Raw genomic sequence first — 17681 nt, 5'->3', positions numbered from 1 at the left:
GGCGGGGCAAACGAATTGGAGAATCCCACCATTACCTCTGTTGGAAAGCACATTACCATGAAAATAGGAACGTGCCAGCCAGGAGACCAACTGCTTCAGCTAGTTCAGATATATTGCTTCCCTTGTGCTTACTGCATTGTCCTAGTTTTCTAGACAGTTAGAATAATGTTAGCTTGACGCAGTGTTAATACTTCTTCCTCAGATGAGGGAAGAATATGTTCAGACTCACTTCAAGGCTTCCGCACATAGTCTAGGCTGACACTTTAATATAGTAATGTGGGACTACTTTCAGATGAGTCATTAGTTCCAAGGCATCCTCTGCCTGCTTGGGTAGGCACAAAATGTCCTTGGACCGAATCAGAGTTCCGGTCATATGTATCCCACAACCAGTTATCACAAAAATAGATTACCCAGATTTCTCATTGCTGTTTGTGGGAGCATGCTGTATTTGCGTACAACAGTGACGTTACTACAAAAACAATTCATTGGCTGAATTGCTTTGGAGAAACCCTAGCAGCTGAAATGTAAATTTACTTTAATATGTGGTTATAGCTCTTTAAAAACATGAATTTCTGAATATTATCTTAATATTACACTACCCAAAACCATTTTTCCTGCGGATCTCTGATCTTTTTAAGCTGAAGAACAAATACAGTCATTCAATCAAAGCGGTCATTTTCTTTTCAATTTAAAATTATTAAAAAACAATTGGTTAAAAACAAACTTGCAGTTAAATAGTTGCCTGGAAAAGGAACACACTTTCTGCTTTACACAGGCCAAAAGGTCAATACAAAGGCTTTGATCACTCTTCTAGCAAAAGCTAACAGTGGACTTAGATTTAACCAACAAATCCATCATTGTGTACAGGAGGCTCTTACAGGATGCAGTAGAACTTCCTGAAAATCAGTATGAATCTTTCAGCCTGATTTACCAGAGCTATCAAATACATTGCCTATTCTGGAGCATCTATAGATTATTAGTAATCATTATTCTAAGTATGTTTGAAATTTCCTTCCAGTGGAGGACACACAGATTTAACATTAAATAAAATTGAGGCTGATGTTCTTTTGTTATTTCTAACCAACCTCAGAATTGAAAGTATATCCAAACAAGGAGCAGGACCAGGTCATTCAGCACCTTGAGCCTGCTCTACCATTGAAAAAACTTATGGCTGATCTGATAGTAACCTCAAATCTACATCCTGCCTATCCTGTTTACCAAGAATCTATCCACCTCCACCTTAAAAATATTCAAAGACTCTGCTTCCACCGCCTTTTGAGGAAGAGAGTTCCAAAGAGTCACGATCCTCCGAGTGAAGGAATTTTGCCGCATCTTCATTTTAAATGGGCAACCCCTTAGTGACCTCTGGTTCTAGATTCTCCGTAAGAAGTCTCACAACACCAGGTTAAAGTCCAACAGGTTTATTTGGTAGCAAATACCATAAGCTTTCGGAGCGCTGCTCCTTCGTCATCTGAAAGCTTCTGGCATTTGCTACCAAATAAACCTGTTGGACTTTAACCTGGTGTTGTGAGACTTCTTACTGTGTTCACCCCAGTCCAACGCTGGCATCTCCACATCTAGATTCTCCCACAAGAGGAAATATGCTTTCCACATTCACCCTGTCAAGACCACACAGAATTTTGTATGTTTCAATCAAGTCATCTCTTACTCTTCCAAACTAGTGGATATAAGCCTAGCCTGTCCAACCTTTCCTCATATGACAACACACGCATTCCAAGTATTAGTCCAGTAAACCGTCTCTGAACTGCTTCTGATGCATTTACACCCCTCCTTAAATAAGGTGATCAATACTGTACACAGTACTTCAAATGTGGTCTCACTAGTGCCCTGTTCAAATGAAGTATAACCTCCCTAATTTGGTATTCAATTCCCCTCACAGTAAATGTTAACATGTTGTTACCTTTCCCGATTACTTGCTGTACCTGCAAACTAGCCCTTGTGATTCATGCACTAAGACACCCAGCTCCTTCCGCATCTCAAAGGTGTGCAATCTCTCACCATTTAGATGTTTCTCTTTTATTCAAAATTACCAGAATTTATAATTTCACATTTTCCCACATTACTCTATTTGCCAGATCTTTGTCCTGGCACTTAACCTATCTATATCTTGTAGCCTCCTCATGTCCCCTTCACAACTCACTTTCCTATTATTGTGTCATCAGTAAATTTGGCAACCATCCTTTCATCCAAGTCATTTATATAAATTGTAAACAGTGGAGGTCCCAGCACTGATCCCTTTGGCTCACCACTTGTTACATCTTGCCAACCTGAAAAAGACCCATTAATGCCTAGTCTCTGCTTCCTGTTAGCCAACCAGTCTTCTATCCATGCCAATAGTTATCCTCCATAACATGAGCTTTTATTTTTTGCATTAATCTTTGATGTGGCACTTTATCAAATGCTTCTTGAAACCAGTTCTCCTTTATCCATAGCAGAGGTTACTTTCTCAGAACTCCAACATGTTGTTTAAACATGACTTTCCTTTCACAAAACCATGCTGATTGCCTAATTACCTTGAACTTATCCAAATGCCCTGCTATAACTTATATAATAATAACTTCTAATATTTTCCCTACGACAGATGTTAAGCTAACAAGCCTGTAGTTCCCACTTTCTGTCTCCCTCCTTTCTGAATCTGGAGCTACATCCTGCAATCTGATGGAACCTTCCCTGAATCTAGAGGGTTTTGAAAAATTAAAATCAATGTGTCAACTATCTTACCAGGCACTTATTTCATGACCCTAGAATCCTATCAGCCCGTAGCTCCAACAATTTACTCAGTACCACTTCTCGGATGATTATAATTTCTCGGAGTTCCTCCCTCCCTCCCATTTCCTGGTTTAAAGATGTTTCTGAGATGTTACTTATATCCTCAATAGTGAAGACTAATGCAAAATATTTGTTCAATTCATCTGCCATCTCCTGGTTTTCCATTACCAATTCTCCAGACTCACTTTCCATAGAACCAACTCTTATTATATTTACTTAAAGAGGTGGAAACTGGTTAGAAATCATATTCCATTATTATAGTTAATAACTTACTATACGTACTTAGAACATCAGATGAAATTATTCTGAGGAGCAAATAATGATGGGCGAGAAGAGATTACTGCTTTTCATACAAACAATGATTCAGCCACAAACTGCAATGTCAGTTTATGTAGCCAACAGAATCAGAGTGGCATAAAGAAAAATGTAACAGCATTTAGTGAGTTACTGTCAGCCAGTTAACTTTATCTTACATTCTCAAGACACGTGGGCCATTAGTGAGCCTGGCATTCATTATCCATTCCCAGTTTTTCTTTTGAAGGTGGAGGTGAGCTTCCTCTTGAACTGCTGTAGCCCATACAATGAAGTTATTCCAGCAATGCAGTTTAAAGTAGGAATGGTCAGGACTTTGACCCAGCGATGATAAAGAAGCAGTAATAATATACGTCCAAGTCAGAATGGTGAAAGACTTGGAGGAGATGCTTTTGCCATTCTACGCATGCTGCTGCCACTCTATACATGCTGCTTATATGATGCAAAGTTAACAAACAAGTGTTTTTATATCATAAAATGATTTATGGTTGTTTAAAGTTGACCAACAGTGCTATGATTAGGCAGGTGGTAATTGCCAGGCTAACCAAATCCCAAAGGGAAACTTGGCAAGCCATCACAATGATTTTCAATTTGTATTTTACTATGAGAAAATACATGTACTCAAGTCAGGAGTCACAAATTCCAATAACGCTTTTGGAGATTTTAAATAGTAAATTAAAACATTTAATAACAAAATAAAAGAAAATCTAACCACACAAGACTTTGCAGAATTAAAATTAGTCTGACAGAACATTTCCCCAACCAATTCTGCTTTGGTTAGACTCAAAAATAACCACCTCTTTAGGCAACAGTCCTTACAGAAACTTCATCTATAAAACAAATTCCAGTAATTTTACCACAAGGCACAACCCGCTGTTGCCGTAGGGAAGGTATGTTACAGAGCTTCTTTCTCCCTCCCTCATTCAACTGTGGCAATCCATGACTTTAATTGAAACCCTTCTTACTGGAGCAAACAGGCACTTCTCTGAGGTGGCTGACAGCTGCTCACTTCACCTCTCCACAGTATCTCAGTACAGCACTCTCTTCAGGATCTCACATGGCCACACCCTCTAGCATAGCTTCCAACCTCTCTTTAAATATATTTTTTCCTCTTTCATCTTTTCCAAATTGTGCTTATCCTTCTTTGAAATTTACCTTCCCTGGAATACAAAACCTATTGTTCTCTGTATGGCCACTACTTTCGGGTCAAATAAAATTTAATAACTTTGCCTTATTTATTATGACTTTTGTTAAGTTCTAAACTTCTTATTTCCCTTTGAAATTCAACAGCTACATATCCAAATCCTCACTTATCTCCTAACACAAATTTCTAACCATGCTGTCCTTACTTCTGAAACATTCTATCCCATTCACCTCATATGTCTGCTTTTCACACCTGTCCCCTTTGATGGTCTCAATTCCAAGGACATTCAGTCTCCAGTTTAATTTTAAAAATAACATTTTCTTCACAATAGCACGTGCAGTCTCTGCGATTACTCAGAACACCAGATTTCTTCCACCACTTCTAACAAACTGGTGTAATGAAATCAGTTTCTGCAAAAGTTAAAACACACACCCTAATGTGTTGATACCTCTTACAAGACCCACCCACCTATCCTAATCCTAGAAAGAAACAAAACCAGCATTTAATATAGTATATACAGAAATAAATGCGGGATAGTAAATTAAAACCAGTCATATCTACGGTTTCATGTACCAACACACTCCCTAACTCTTCCATGCACCTATTTTTTTTAATTCTTTGATGGGATGTAGGTGCTGCCCATCTTAATTCCCATTGAACTGTGTAACCTGCAAAACATTTTAGACAGCAGTTAAGAGTTAACCACAGAACTGTAGATCCGAAGTCATATATGGGCCAGACCAGGTAAGGATAGAAGATTTCCTTCCCTAAAGGACATTCGTGAACCAATTGGGTTTTTAGAACAATTTATGATAGCGAGACTAGCCCAAAGATGTGTGGGTATAGTGGATTGGCCATGCTAAATTGCCCCTTAGTGTCCAAAGAGGTGTAGGTTAGGGGGATTAGCAATGCTAAATTGCCCCTTAGTGCTCAAAAATGTGCAGGTTTGGTGGATTGGCCATGCTAAATTTCCCCTTACTGTCAGGAGGATTAGTATGGTAAATATATGCGGTTACAGGGATAGGGCTGAGTTGGGATTGTTGTTGGTGCAGGTTTAATGGGCCGAATAGCCTCCTTCTATACTGTAGGGATTCTGTGATTCTGGTTTTATATTTTAGATGTATTAAATGAATTTAAATTCCATCAGCTGCCATGGTGGGATTTGAATCAATGTCCGCGGAGCATTAGCCTGTGCTTCTGGATTACTAAATCCAGTGACATTACCAATATGCCACCATCACCCCCTAGAATTCTAAGGAAGAATATTCAACACTGTACAATATTATGTTTTGGACATTAACCTTTACTCCTCACCTCCGATCACCTCCACAAACTCTGATCCAGCCATGGCTAAGAAAGGAACTTGAGCTTCCGAAGCAACAGCTTTTGCCAGTAGTGTTTTTCCACACCCTGGTGGTCCAAGCAATAAAGCTCCCTTTGGAACTTTTGCACCAAGCTGTAAGTAACGTTCTGGACTCTAAAAAAAAGAGAATAAAAATTGATTTTTCCCACTTTGCCAGTGTTATATTTGTTTCACTGGTTTCTGCTCAAAACGTGTCTTTCCAAAAGTAAAACCTGGCAAGAAAGTAACTACAATTTGGTTCAAATAAATCATAAACATGACTTCAAACCAAGGACTAATGAATTTCATATTACTGGAGTGACCGTTGCCCCTTAGCCCAATATTTGCTCTCTATGGGGCTTCAATTCAAAGCAAATAGCACCCTCAATTCAACAGCAAAAGCAGGAGCATGTAGATGTTACATTCCCAAACAGAATGCAGTCTGAAGCAGGAAGGTAACAGCATTTTAAATAGATACGCAAGTCACTCACTGAAACACTGCAAAGAGAGAACTTGTTAAAAAAGTACTTTCTGCAGAAACTGACAGCAAAATCAACTCAAATTAACCAGTAGCAAATGAAGATACATCTTTACTCAGGTCATTTGAGGCTAGAGGAATAGTCAGTATTCTGCAAACAAGCATATTTCATAGAGAGGGGAAACTTTACCCCAAAAATACAGGAATAATTACATACGAAAAAGGAGAATGTTGCCTTTTCTATACTTAACAGGTAACTTGATGCACTTCCATCTTTTCTGCCAGGTGGTATACTGGACAAAGGTAAATTACCCATAATCAACTTAAATATACCATTTAAGTATAAAATATTAATTTCTATATTCAAAACATTCACTTTTACAAACAGATGAGAAGACATGCAAGCATTTTTCTCTCAAACTTACTACACAGCATGTAAAAAATGCCAAAGACATCCCAAAGTCCAAGATATTATGTTCTGATATGCATTCCAAAACTTTGCTTTTAAATATCCAGAATATGTAGATGCAAGGCTTGCATTTTCAGCTCATCAGTTCAGCCCATGCACAATCTTAATTTCCTATCTGGTAATCGAATGGACTGCAAACAAGTTGTTCTAGTTTGAGTCACCGCATGCCTATTTAAAGGCTTGTGCCACCTGCCACAAAGATTTGAATCACGTTCTTTCCATTTTGAAAAGTGAGGCTGAACTGCATGTGGTTTGTGCTATATCGGAGCTTGACGTGTGCTTTTCACTATCAGCACCTTACCACAAGATTTTAAACCCACACTGCAATAATTTCCCGATAGAATTGTCTTTTTCAGCTTCCTTTATGTACATGGTTGGAAGAACTGAATATGATAGAGGTCAGAGTGTGAGTGCAAATATATAAATATATTCCACCAGTTGGCTCATGATAAAACATAATTGGGCAACACATCTCCAATAAGAAACATTTCAACAGGTGAATAACTTTTTGAAACCCCTCCACCACCACAATTTAGATTTACTATCAAGTTGCTTTAACTGCCATTGATCAGAAATGTGGTCAATTTAGCTCAATCTGTTCTCCACCAACTGAAACCCCTTCAATTATATTATCTTTGTCTCCAATATTCTTCAGCTCTACGTAATCTTCTGGCTTTGAAGTAGGGGCAGATGAACTACTTGCAATCTGCTAATGGCACCTTTCAACCAATTACAAATAAAAAAGCACAGTAATGATAGTTTAAAGGCCAGCTCCCAAACTCCACTCAACGGTACATCCATTCACACAGCTGTAATTGGTACTTGCACAGGGAACTGCAGATGCAAGTGCAATTTCAGATACACCATCACAGAATTGTGCCAACAATGCATCCTCCCAGCTCAATTTGATTTACTTATTTCAGAAACTTGCCAATGATGACCGATTAGCATGAACAGAACTGCATTCTTCATGTTGAAAAAAAAAGCTTGTATCTTATACTAAAATCCAATTACCTTCAGGTAATCAACAAACTCTTTAACTTCCAGTTTGGCCTCATGCAGCCCTGCTACATCCTTAAATGTAACACCTTTTCCAGACTTTCCATCCACAACAGTAAAACGAGCCATTTTCAGCTGATTCTATGGATTTGATCAAAGAGTAAAAAAGCATTAATAGGGAGAGAAACAGTATAGATCTATCCTGTAAAAGATTAACTTTTAGTGGATACCTTTCCTTTTTGCCTCCATCAGTTTTGGTTCTTTTTATTTTTTTTATAAACTGACTGCGATGTTCAGCTTCTTTGTAATGCACAAAAGAGAAGCTATCAGTATAGATACAATCAGGCATGAATAAAAATGCACACCCACTATCAGCATCAGCTTTCTTAACCAAAATCTTATAAATAAAGTAACATTAGAAAATTGTATCAATCTATTCTTGAATTTTCTGTGACTGATTACCGAAAACCTTGCAAATAATAGAGCAGGAAAAGATTATAGGCTGGCAAATTGAGATGGGGCGGGGGGGGGGGGGGATGTCAGTGTTTAGGCAAAGGCGGGTAGAAGATCATGTTGCATTGAATTAATTCATTAACTCCTTAAGTATTAAAGACTGAACAAAGCATATAGCCTTTCCCTGCACCAGAATGTGAACTGATTAATGCTCACAGAAGTTGGTACGTAATTCCATAATACAAAGAACAAAGAAAATTACAGCACAGGAACAGGCCCTTCGGCCCTCCAAGCCTGCACCGACCATGCTGCCTGGCTTAACGAAAACCCCCTACGCTTCCGGGGACCATATCCCTCTATTCCCATCTCATTCACGTACTTGTCAAGATGCCCCTTAAAAATCACTACCGTATCCGCTTCCACTACCTCCCCCGGCAACGAGTTCCAGGCACCCACCACTCTTTGTGTAAAAAACATCTGCCTCGTACATCTTTTTTAAAACTTGCCCCTCGCACCTTAAACCTGTGCCCCCTAGTAATTGACTCTTCCACCCTGGGAAAGGGCTTCTGACTATCCACTCTGTCCATGTCTCTCATAATCTTGGAGACTTCTATCAGGTCTCCCCTCAACCTCCGTCACTCCAGTGAGAACAAACTAAGTTTCTCCAATCTCTCCTCATAGCTAATGCCCTCCATACCAGGCAACATCCTGGTAAATCTTTTCTGCACCCTCTCCAAAGCCTCCACATCCTTCTGGTAGTGTGGCGACCAGAATTGAACACTATATTCCAAGTGCGGCCTCACTAAGGTTCTATAAAGCGTCAACATGACTTGCCAATTTTTAAACTCAATACCCTGGCCGGTGAAGGCAAGCATGCTGAATGCCTTATTGACTACCTTCTCCACCTGCATTGCCACTTTCAGTGACCTGTGTACCTGCCTATCAATACTCCCAAGGGTTCTGCCATTTACTGTATATTTCCTATCTGTATTTGACCTTCCAAAATGCATTACCTCACATTTGTCCGGATTAAACTCCATCTGCATCTCTCCGCCCAAGTCTCCAACTGATCTATATCCTGCTGTATCCTCTGATGGTCCTCATCACTATCCGCAAATCCACCAATCTTTGTGTCGTCCACAAATTTACTAATCAATCCAGTTACATTTTCCTCCAAATCATTTATATATATTACAAACAGCAAAGGTCCCAGCACTGATCCCTGAGGAACACCACTTGTCACAGCCCTCCATTCAGAAACGCACCCTTCCACTGCTACCTTCTGTCTTCTTTGACCGAGCCAGTTTTGCATCCACCTTGCCAGCTCACCTCTGATCCCATGCGACTTCACCTTCTGCACCAGTCTGCCATGAAGGAACTTGTCAAAGGCCTTACAGAAGTCCACGTAGACAACATCCACTGCCCTACCCTCATCAATCATCTTCGTCACTTCCTCGAAAAACTCGATCAAGTTCGTGAGACACGACCTCCCCTTGACAAAACCATGTTGCCTCTCACTAATACGTCCACTTATTTCCAAATGGGAATAAATCCTGTCTCGAAGAATCCTCTCCAATAATTTCCCTACCACTGATGTAAGGCTCACCGGTCTGTAATTACCTGGATTATTCTTGCTACCCTTCTTAAACATTTATTGCATCTCCACAGCTAGACTAAAACAAAAAAGGTTTGATAAAGCCCAAAATCTGCATTTTGCAGCCAAAAAAGTTTATATTTAAACAACCATCATGTCAGAACATCAATAAATATTGTGGTGGAATTTTTCCCCTGTTTTTGAGCGATAGGAATTCCCAACATGTTTTATCCAAGCTGACTAATCAAAAGCTCCAAATCAACTTCAGTTATAATACACATGCAATACATTCATTTTTAAATTATTAGGTGGGGCTGCAATGACTAATGCATCTTAAGAAATACGTGGGAAAATAAACGAAGGGGGGAAACATTGCAAATCTAAATGTCCTTTTTTGGAGCACCCAAATTATTGAAATGTTGCAGTTTGCTGGTTTTTAATAGGGATGACCGTGAACCAAAAAGAGACCAATATTGACTTTATATTATTAAACTCACTTACAAATGCACTAAATCCACCTTCTCTTCCAGCCATCCCTGCAAGCCGAAATATGTACCAGAGAATGGCCACACCCACTGCAGCCATTCCCAGGGCATATAGAGCACTGAAAAAAACAAAAATTGTAACAATTAGTTCATTTCTGTTTTTAAACTAAAACCATGTTTGAAACTGATTTCATTAGGACCATGACTTTGTTTATTTACACATAGTATTTCAATTAAAAAGTAAAAGTTCCTCTAAAAATTTCAAACTGTTTTAAGTTACTGTTTGTTACATGGATAACAAATGAATCTGCCTACACAAGCGTAAGTTAAATAGTCGGCGGGAAATTGAGGAGTAAATATGTAAGGAGATTACAGATAGCTCCAAGAAAAATAGGGTGGTAATAGTCGGAGATTTTAACTTTCCCAACATTGACTGGGACAGCCATAGTATTAGAGGCTTGGATGGAGAGAAATTTGTTGAGTGTATTCAGGAGGAATTTCTCATTCAGTACGTGGATGGCCCGACTAGAAAGGGGGCAAAACTTGACCTCCTCTTGGGAAATAAGGAAGTGCAGGTGACAGAAGTGTTAGTGAAGGATCACTTTGGGACCAGTGACCATAATTCTATTGGTTTTAAGATAGCTATGGAGAATGATAGGTCTGGCCCAAAAGTTAAAATTCTAAATTGGGGCAAGGCCAATTTTGATGGCATCAGGCAGGAACTTTCAAAAGTCAATTGGGGGAGTCTGTGGGAAGGCAAAGGGACGTCTGGTAAGTGGCACACTTTCAAAAGTGTGTTGTTCAGGGTAAACACATTCCTCTTAGAGTGAAGGGCAAGGCTGGCAGAAGCAGGGAACCCTGGATGACTCGGGATATTGAGAGGCCCTGGTCAAAAAGGAGGAAGAGGCACATGACATACATAAGCAGCTGGGATCAAGCGAATCCCTTGGAGTATAGGGGGTGTAGGAGTAGAGTTAAGTGAGAAATCAGGAGGGCAAAAAAGGGGACACGAGATTGTTTTAGCAGATAAGGCAAAGGAGAATCCAAAGAGCTTCTACAAATACATAAAAGGGGAAAAGAGTAACAAGGGAGAGAGTAGGGCCTCTTAAGGATCAACAAGGTCATCTATGTGCGGATCCACAAGAGATGAGTGAGATCCTAAATGAATATCTCTCATCAGTATTTACTGTTGAGAAAAGCATGGATGTTAGGGAACTTGGGGAAATAAATAGTGATGTCTTGAGGAGTGTACATATTACAGAGGTGGTGGTGCTGGAAGTCTTAAAGCGCATCAAGATAGATAAATCCCCGGGACCTGATGAAGCATATCCCAGGACATTGTGGGAGGTTAGGGAGGAAATTGTGGGTCCCCTAGCTGAGATATTTGAATCATCGATAGTCATGGGTGAGGTGCCTAAAGATTGGAGAGTGGCAAATGTTGTGCCTTTGTTTAAAAAGGGCTGCAGGGAAAAGCCTGGGAACTACAGGCCAGTGAGCCTCACATCTGTGGTGGGTAAATTGTTGGAAGGTATTTTGAGAGACAGAATCTACAGGCATTTAGAGACGCAAGGACTGACTAGGGACAGTCAGTATGGATTTGTGAGTGGAAAATCATGTCTCACAAATTTGATTGAGTTTTTTGAAGGGGTAACCAAGAAGGTAGATGAGATCAGTGCAGTTGATGTTGTCTACATGGACTTTGGCAAGGCCTTTGACAAGGTACCGCATGATAGGTTGTTGCATAAGGTTAAATCTCACGGGTTCCAGGGTGAGGTATCTAAATGGATACAAAATTGGCTTCTTGACAGAAGCCAGAGGGTGGTTGTCAAGAGTTGTTTTTCAAACTGGAGGCCTGTGACCAGCGGTGTGCCTCAGGGATCAGTGCTGGGTCCACTGTTCTTTGTCATTTATATTAATGATTTGGATGAGAATATAGGAGGCATGGTTAGTAAGTTTGCAGATGACACTAAGGTTGGTGGCATAGTGGACAGTGAAGCAAGTTATCTCCAATTGCAACGGAATCTTGATCAATTGGGCCAGTGGGCTGACGAATGGTAGATGGAGCTTAATTTAGATAAATGCAAGGTGATGCATTTTGGTAGACTGAACCAGGGCAGGACTTACTCAGTTAATGGTAGGGCGTTGGGGAGAGTTACAGAACAAAAAGATCTCGGGGTACATGTTCATAGCTCCTTGAAAGTGGAGTCACAGGTGGACAGAGTGGTGAAGAAGGCATTCGGCATGCTTGGTTTCATCGGTCAGAACATTGAATACAGGAGCTGGAATGTCTTGTTGAAGTTGTACAAGGCCACACTTGGAATACTGTGTGCAATTCTGGTCACCCTATTATAGAAAGGATATTATTAAACGAGAAAGAGTGCAGAAAAGATTTACTAGGATGCTACCGGGACTTGATGGATTGAGTTATGAGAGGCTGGGTAGACTAGGACTTTTTTCTCTGGAGCGTAGGAGGCTGAGGGGTGACCTTATAGAGGTCTATAAAATAATGAGGGGCACAGATCAGCTAGATAGTCAATATCTTTTCCCAAAGGTAGGGGAGTCTAAAACTAGAGGGCATAGGTTTAAGGTGAGAGGGGAGAGATACAAAAGTGTCCAGAGGGGCAATTTCTTCACACAGAGGGTGGTGAGTGTCTGGAACAAGCTGCCAGAGGTAGTAGTAGAGGCGGGTACAATTTTGTCTTTTAAAAAGCATTTAGATAGTTACATGGGTAAGATGGGTATAGAGGAATATGGGCTAAATGCGGGCAATTCGGATTAGCTTATGGGTTTTTTAAAAAAAGGGCGGTATGGACAAGTTGGGCCGAAGGGCCTGTTTCCATGCTGTAAACCTCTATGACTCTAAGTTAGTGTCAAATTCAAGGGCATTACCATGAGCATAATTCTTTTGTGAAACAGATTATATCTAGAACTTATTTTGCTCTACTTCCACCTACTATCAGATGTCAAACCCAAACTTTTAGTTCCCATTTCAGTGCACTGCATTTGAATCCAAACCCTCCAGTGAAAGACTGCATTTTAACACTGTTGCACAAATCTTACAGGACAAAAGAAAACTGCTCTTCAATCATTGAATCCCTACAGTGCAGAAGGAGGCCATTCTGCCCATCAGCCTGCACCGACAACAATCACACCCAGATCCTATCCCCACAATCCCATGTATTTACCCTGCTGATCCCCCTGAGACTAAGGGGCAATTGAACATGGCCAATCCACCTAACCTGCACACCTTTCAGACTCTTCAATCAGCAACATTCAATTCAGGATGCAATTTTTCAGTTAGGCATTTGCAACTCAGGAAATTATTTGAAATTTTTCTTTTTATGTTCCTGAAGTACATGTTCCATTACTTCAACACAGATAAAACCATTCTATTTGGCCTATGGCTCCTAGGGTTCAATAGAAACACTGGACATCAGCACCTTTTCTCATGAAACCAGATGGAATCTTTGCAACCATAAAAGAGCAACTCACTTTCCAAAGAAACCAGTACGCTTGTACGATACTGGGATCCGGTCCTTTCCGTCAATCCCAAGCTCATTCTCAACAGCCCGTAGCTTCTCTTCAAACTTATCGATGTTTGCTACCTGCATTCGGTACATCAGGGCTAATCGCTACAAAAAATGGGGGAAAAAAAACAATTGAGTGTTGTTAACAAATCTAAATAAATTATGTGTTTCAGCCTACCCCTCTCTAACATTGTTTCCTTTAGTGGTGTCCTTTGGTATTAACTGTCAAAACAGACTGCAGCCAAGTTATAGGCCCCCAGAGGGAAAAGCACAAGTCACACAGCACATAGACACAAAACCAAATGCAATAAAACACTAGGTTCAAAGTTCCTATCCAATCACTGTACAGCAACTGGCTAATGGAAGTCAGGTGAGGACAAGGTCAGCCTTGTTTGTGAGGTCTTTTAACACCTTAAGAGCCTGCCAACATTTACCATCGATGTGAACAAGACCAATTGAGCATAGCACTGGAGGGCAACTTTTCCCTGTGAGACCATATCCAAAATACTTTTAAGAGAGGAGCATCTCATAATTCCTTATGTGTAGTACTTCACAAAATCTCTCTTGGATCTGCTATTGACTGACAACACTGGCAGCAGGGTTACTTGATTACCTCAACTAGAAGAAACTGCAAGTTGTGGGAAAATCTAAAATGTTGTTCTAATAGTCACCAGGTTCATTGATCTCGGAGTAGATTTTTGCCTACACTGTTACAATTCCTGCTTTAGCTTCTGTAAAGCTGCAAACAAAAATAAATTTGCAAAGTAATGGGCTGTGGGGAGGAGAGAAAGAAACAGATTGATTTACTCCTGTCACCTGTGAGGAACTCATAGGTACCTCAGCTTAACACTTGAGTTTCAGAGATGTGAATGCAAAACTCAAGTTGTGAACATGGCACTCCCTTTCTAAGCCAATGAAATTGCAGGTAACCATGACAACCTTTACAGTTAACAGTGCACTATACTAAATATAACCAGAAAATGACTGGTGCAAACTGGTCCTGAATCTGGAAATGTAGCCAAAAATGAACAATTAATTTCGCACTGAATTTGGTGAAAGAAGCCTGTTTGAAGTTCTAACTGTAATACAATTAACCTCTTCAGTAATTAATACAAGCAATTCTACACTGAGGTACAAAGTCGTACTTGAATAATTTCAACAAACAATTTCACATCTCTGGAAGCTTATCTGCAAAGATGTATACCAGTACAATGAGTGGAAGGAGCTCCATGTATAATTTAAATAATGCAATCTTTAAGAATGTATTGGCAGTTAGTCAAACACATCTATACAATCAAGCAAAATTTGTATACAAAATAAGGTGCAATTGCTGGAAATCCAGTTGTTCAAGATGTAATGCCAGTGCTTTTAAGATAAGCATTTAGTTTGATTTCAATCACAACTTAGATAATTCTAAATTCAAACATGAGAAACACAATAAAGCTGCTTTCAAATGTATTTAAAATAAGAGAGGGTATTTTCAATGGCAATGTGTATATCTAGCAATATATTTTGTGGTTTACAGCCCTACCATTCCACTAAATCAAATAAAACGGCAGCTTTATTACACACAGTGCAATGCTGAAACTGCAAATTCCCAATGAACGTGTCTCATATAGTTAGCAACAATCCAAGAGCAAACTCACTGGATTCATCAAGGCCTCTTAACAAGACAACCCAATATTGTTTGAAACCAGCTCTTACTGGTGGCCAACTTTAAAATATATGTGCCATATCATTCCTGTGGTATCCCGTGGCTATACAAGACCTGCACGTTGGAAACCAGCAGCTACAGCGGCTTATTAAGTTCAATATGAAAGTAGTTCAAATAATTTTGGCAGGGCAGCAACTTAAACTTAAAAAGATATTTTGAATACTGACAATCTTCAGCAAACGTTTATTGTAACTGTTCTCTTTTTGAAAAAGGCAAGCATCTTACCGGTCTACCAAATACTACAGCTCCTGGGTGAAGGTAAATTTCTACGACATCACTCTCTGGTACAACCTGCACTCTAGCCACTTCTCCCTTTGCCAACATCTCCTGAACAAAATCGTTCCACGAGATATTTCCTCCGCTGCTGTTAATGGAATTCAACAAGCTCATAATAACAGCTATGATAAACAGCGTTCGCAGCCGTTCTCTGTACATTTGATCTTCCCGCTCCCGCCGCCTTTTCTCTTCTGTTTGGAAACGAGAAACAAAATAATCATGCTATGGAAGAGAAGAAAAGACATGTTTCCCATGCTTCAAGTTCATGATCAACAATTTCTGTACAGTAAAATAACTCGCAAAATATTGATACATTGGCATCATAGCAAAAGTAGAAGAAATTAAAATAAAGTGTCATTTCACATGAACACAAAGGATACAGAGGGTAAAGCTATTGGGAAGGAAGGTAAATATGTGAGGAACTAAAAGAACAAATGAAGTACAATTCAAAAATAAAACAAATGGTTGTTTCTTGATGCGATAAATGTGAATGTATTAAAACTGACTAAGTACTGGAATATATTGAGCTCATTCCTTAAATTAAAACAAACATTTTATCTTATATGAAGCACCTATAATATCAAAAGTAAACTTATGCACCTAGTTTCAATTGAGAAGAATCAAAGGATAGGAATAAGAATGATTCTAGGTCTCAAAACTTTGGAGAACAGAATCAGATTAATAATAATGAAATGGTGCATTAGCCAAAAGGAGTTGAGGACAGTTCTGAAAGACTACAAATACAGAAAACATTAGGCAGCACAAACCAAATGTTCAAAATCCAGAAAACATGGATAATGTAGCTTAAATAGGGTATTTATCGATCTGTAGAACATGATTAAAATAGTAGAATATACAATATAGAAACCCTACAGTGCAGGAGGCCATTCGGCCCATCGAGTCTGCACCAACCACAATCCCAGCCAGGCCCTATCCCCACATATTTACCCGCTAATCCCTCTAACCTACACATCTCAGGACTCTAAGGGGCAATTTTTAACCTGGCCAATCAACCTAACCCGCACATCTTTGGACTGTGGGAGGAAACCGGAGCACCCGGAGGAAACCCACCCAAAATAGTGAAAAGATTAGAAGGGTTTCATCTTTTCCTTTTCACATAAAGAACAAATGTGCGGGTCAGAATGCCTTACAAAGCATTTAATGCAATTGATTGTTCAAGAAGAGTTGGATAGCTAACTCGTTCCATTCTTAACTCAATAACAATGACTGAACATGCAGCATCTAGCCTGTCACAACTGAGTATTATAGTAGACTTTAAAACTTTAGGAATTTGGTCTAAATTTCATTATTTGGGGAAGGGGAAGGAAAAGAGAGCATGGAAGGGAATATATCAGTTTCATCTCTGGGTAGTTTATTTGTAGCTATTCACTTCCCTTGGATAATCAAATGAGTTGAATGATATTCATGTCAGCATAAATTGTGCACATCCTTTCACATAAGCAAGTTTAATGAGCCGTGCTCTTATTTAAATTCTGTGCTTAATTTTGAAATGATACAGAAGGAAATTAGATTAGAAAATAGTCATTTATGTTGTGACTTGTTTTCATTTGCTTTTGTGCTGTTTAAGCTCTTACTTTAGGAATATTTTTTGTAATTTAAGGGTACAAAATAATCTGTTGAATTAATTCCTGTGAATGAATTACTCCAGACCATAAACAAATTGGGAATTTTAACCAATCATTTTTACATCCGGAAACTATTATTAATATGTACACATGTAAGCAATAGGTCCAACAAAACAAATTAGGAAGGAAACTCTATCCACCATTAGCAGCATATCATTTGCCTTTTTGATGTTCATTATCCCACAAATGTACCACTTCTATCCTTGTTGACCGACTTTGACTCTGAACCTACCAATGCATTACACTGAAAATACTGGTTTTGACTTTTACCTTTCTCCACAGCCTTACACATTCTACCTCTGCTATCTTCTCCAGCTCTATATTCACCCTCCCACCCCAATTCCTACATCTCCCAAACCGTAGTGCCTGATTCTGGCCTTCCTTTTTCTCTTCATCCCATCAACTTCAGCTGCCCAGATCTACCACCCTAGAATTCTATGCTCTATAATCCA

At 39.4% G+C, this 17681-nt stretch overlaps 1 protein-coding gene across 3 annotated transcripts in view; it reads right to left on the bottom strand.

Moving 5' to 3' along the window:
• The window catches only part of spg7 (SPG7 matrix AAA peptidase subunit, paraplegin), a 55702-nt gene that overhangs the window by 22483 nt on the left and 15538 nt on the right, over positions 1 to 17681 (bottom strand). For all 3 annotated transcript variants that reach the window (XM_078210724.1, XM_078210723.1, XM_078210722.1), the window contains 5 exons: positions 15533 to 15774; positions 13559 to 13698; positions 10083 to 10185; positions 7550 to 7675; positions 5561 to 5723 (listed from right to left, as the gene is read on the bottom strand). In XM_078210724.1, the coding sequence (XP_078066850.1) occupies positions 5561 to 5723; positions 7550 to 7675; positions 10083 to 10185; positions 13559 to 13698; positions 15533 to 15774 (774 nt within the window). The remainder of the gene's footprint in view (positions 1 to 5560; positions 5724 to 7549; positions 7676 to 10082; positions 10186 to 13558; positions 13699 to 15532; positions 15775 to 17681) is intronic.

The sequence above is a fragment of the Mustelus asterias genome, chromosome 4, assembly GCF_964213995.1.
Source record: "Mustelus asterias chromosome 4, sMusAst1.hap1.1, whole genome shotgun sequence".
Taxonomy (NCBI): domain Eukaryota; kingdom Metazoa; phylum Chordata; class Chondrichthyes; order Carcharhiniformes; family Triakidae; genus Mustelus; species Mustelus asterias.
This window is presented reverse-complemented; position numbering and strand designations above follow the sequence as displayed.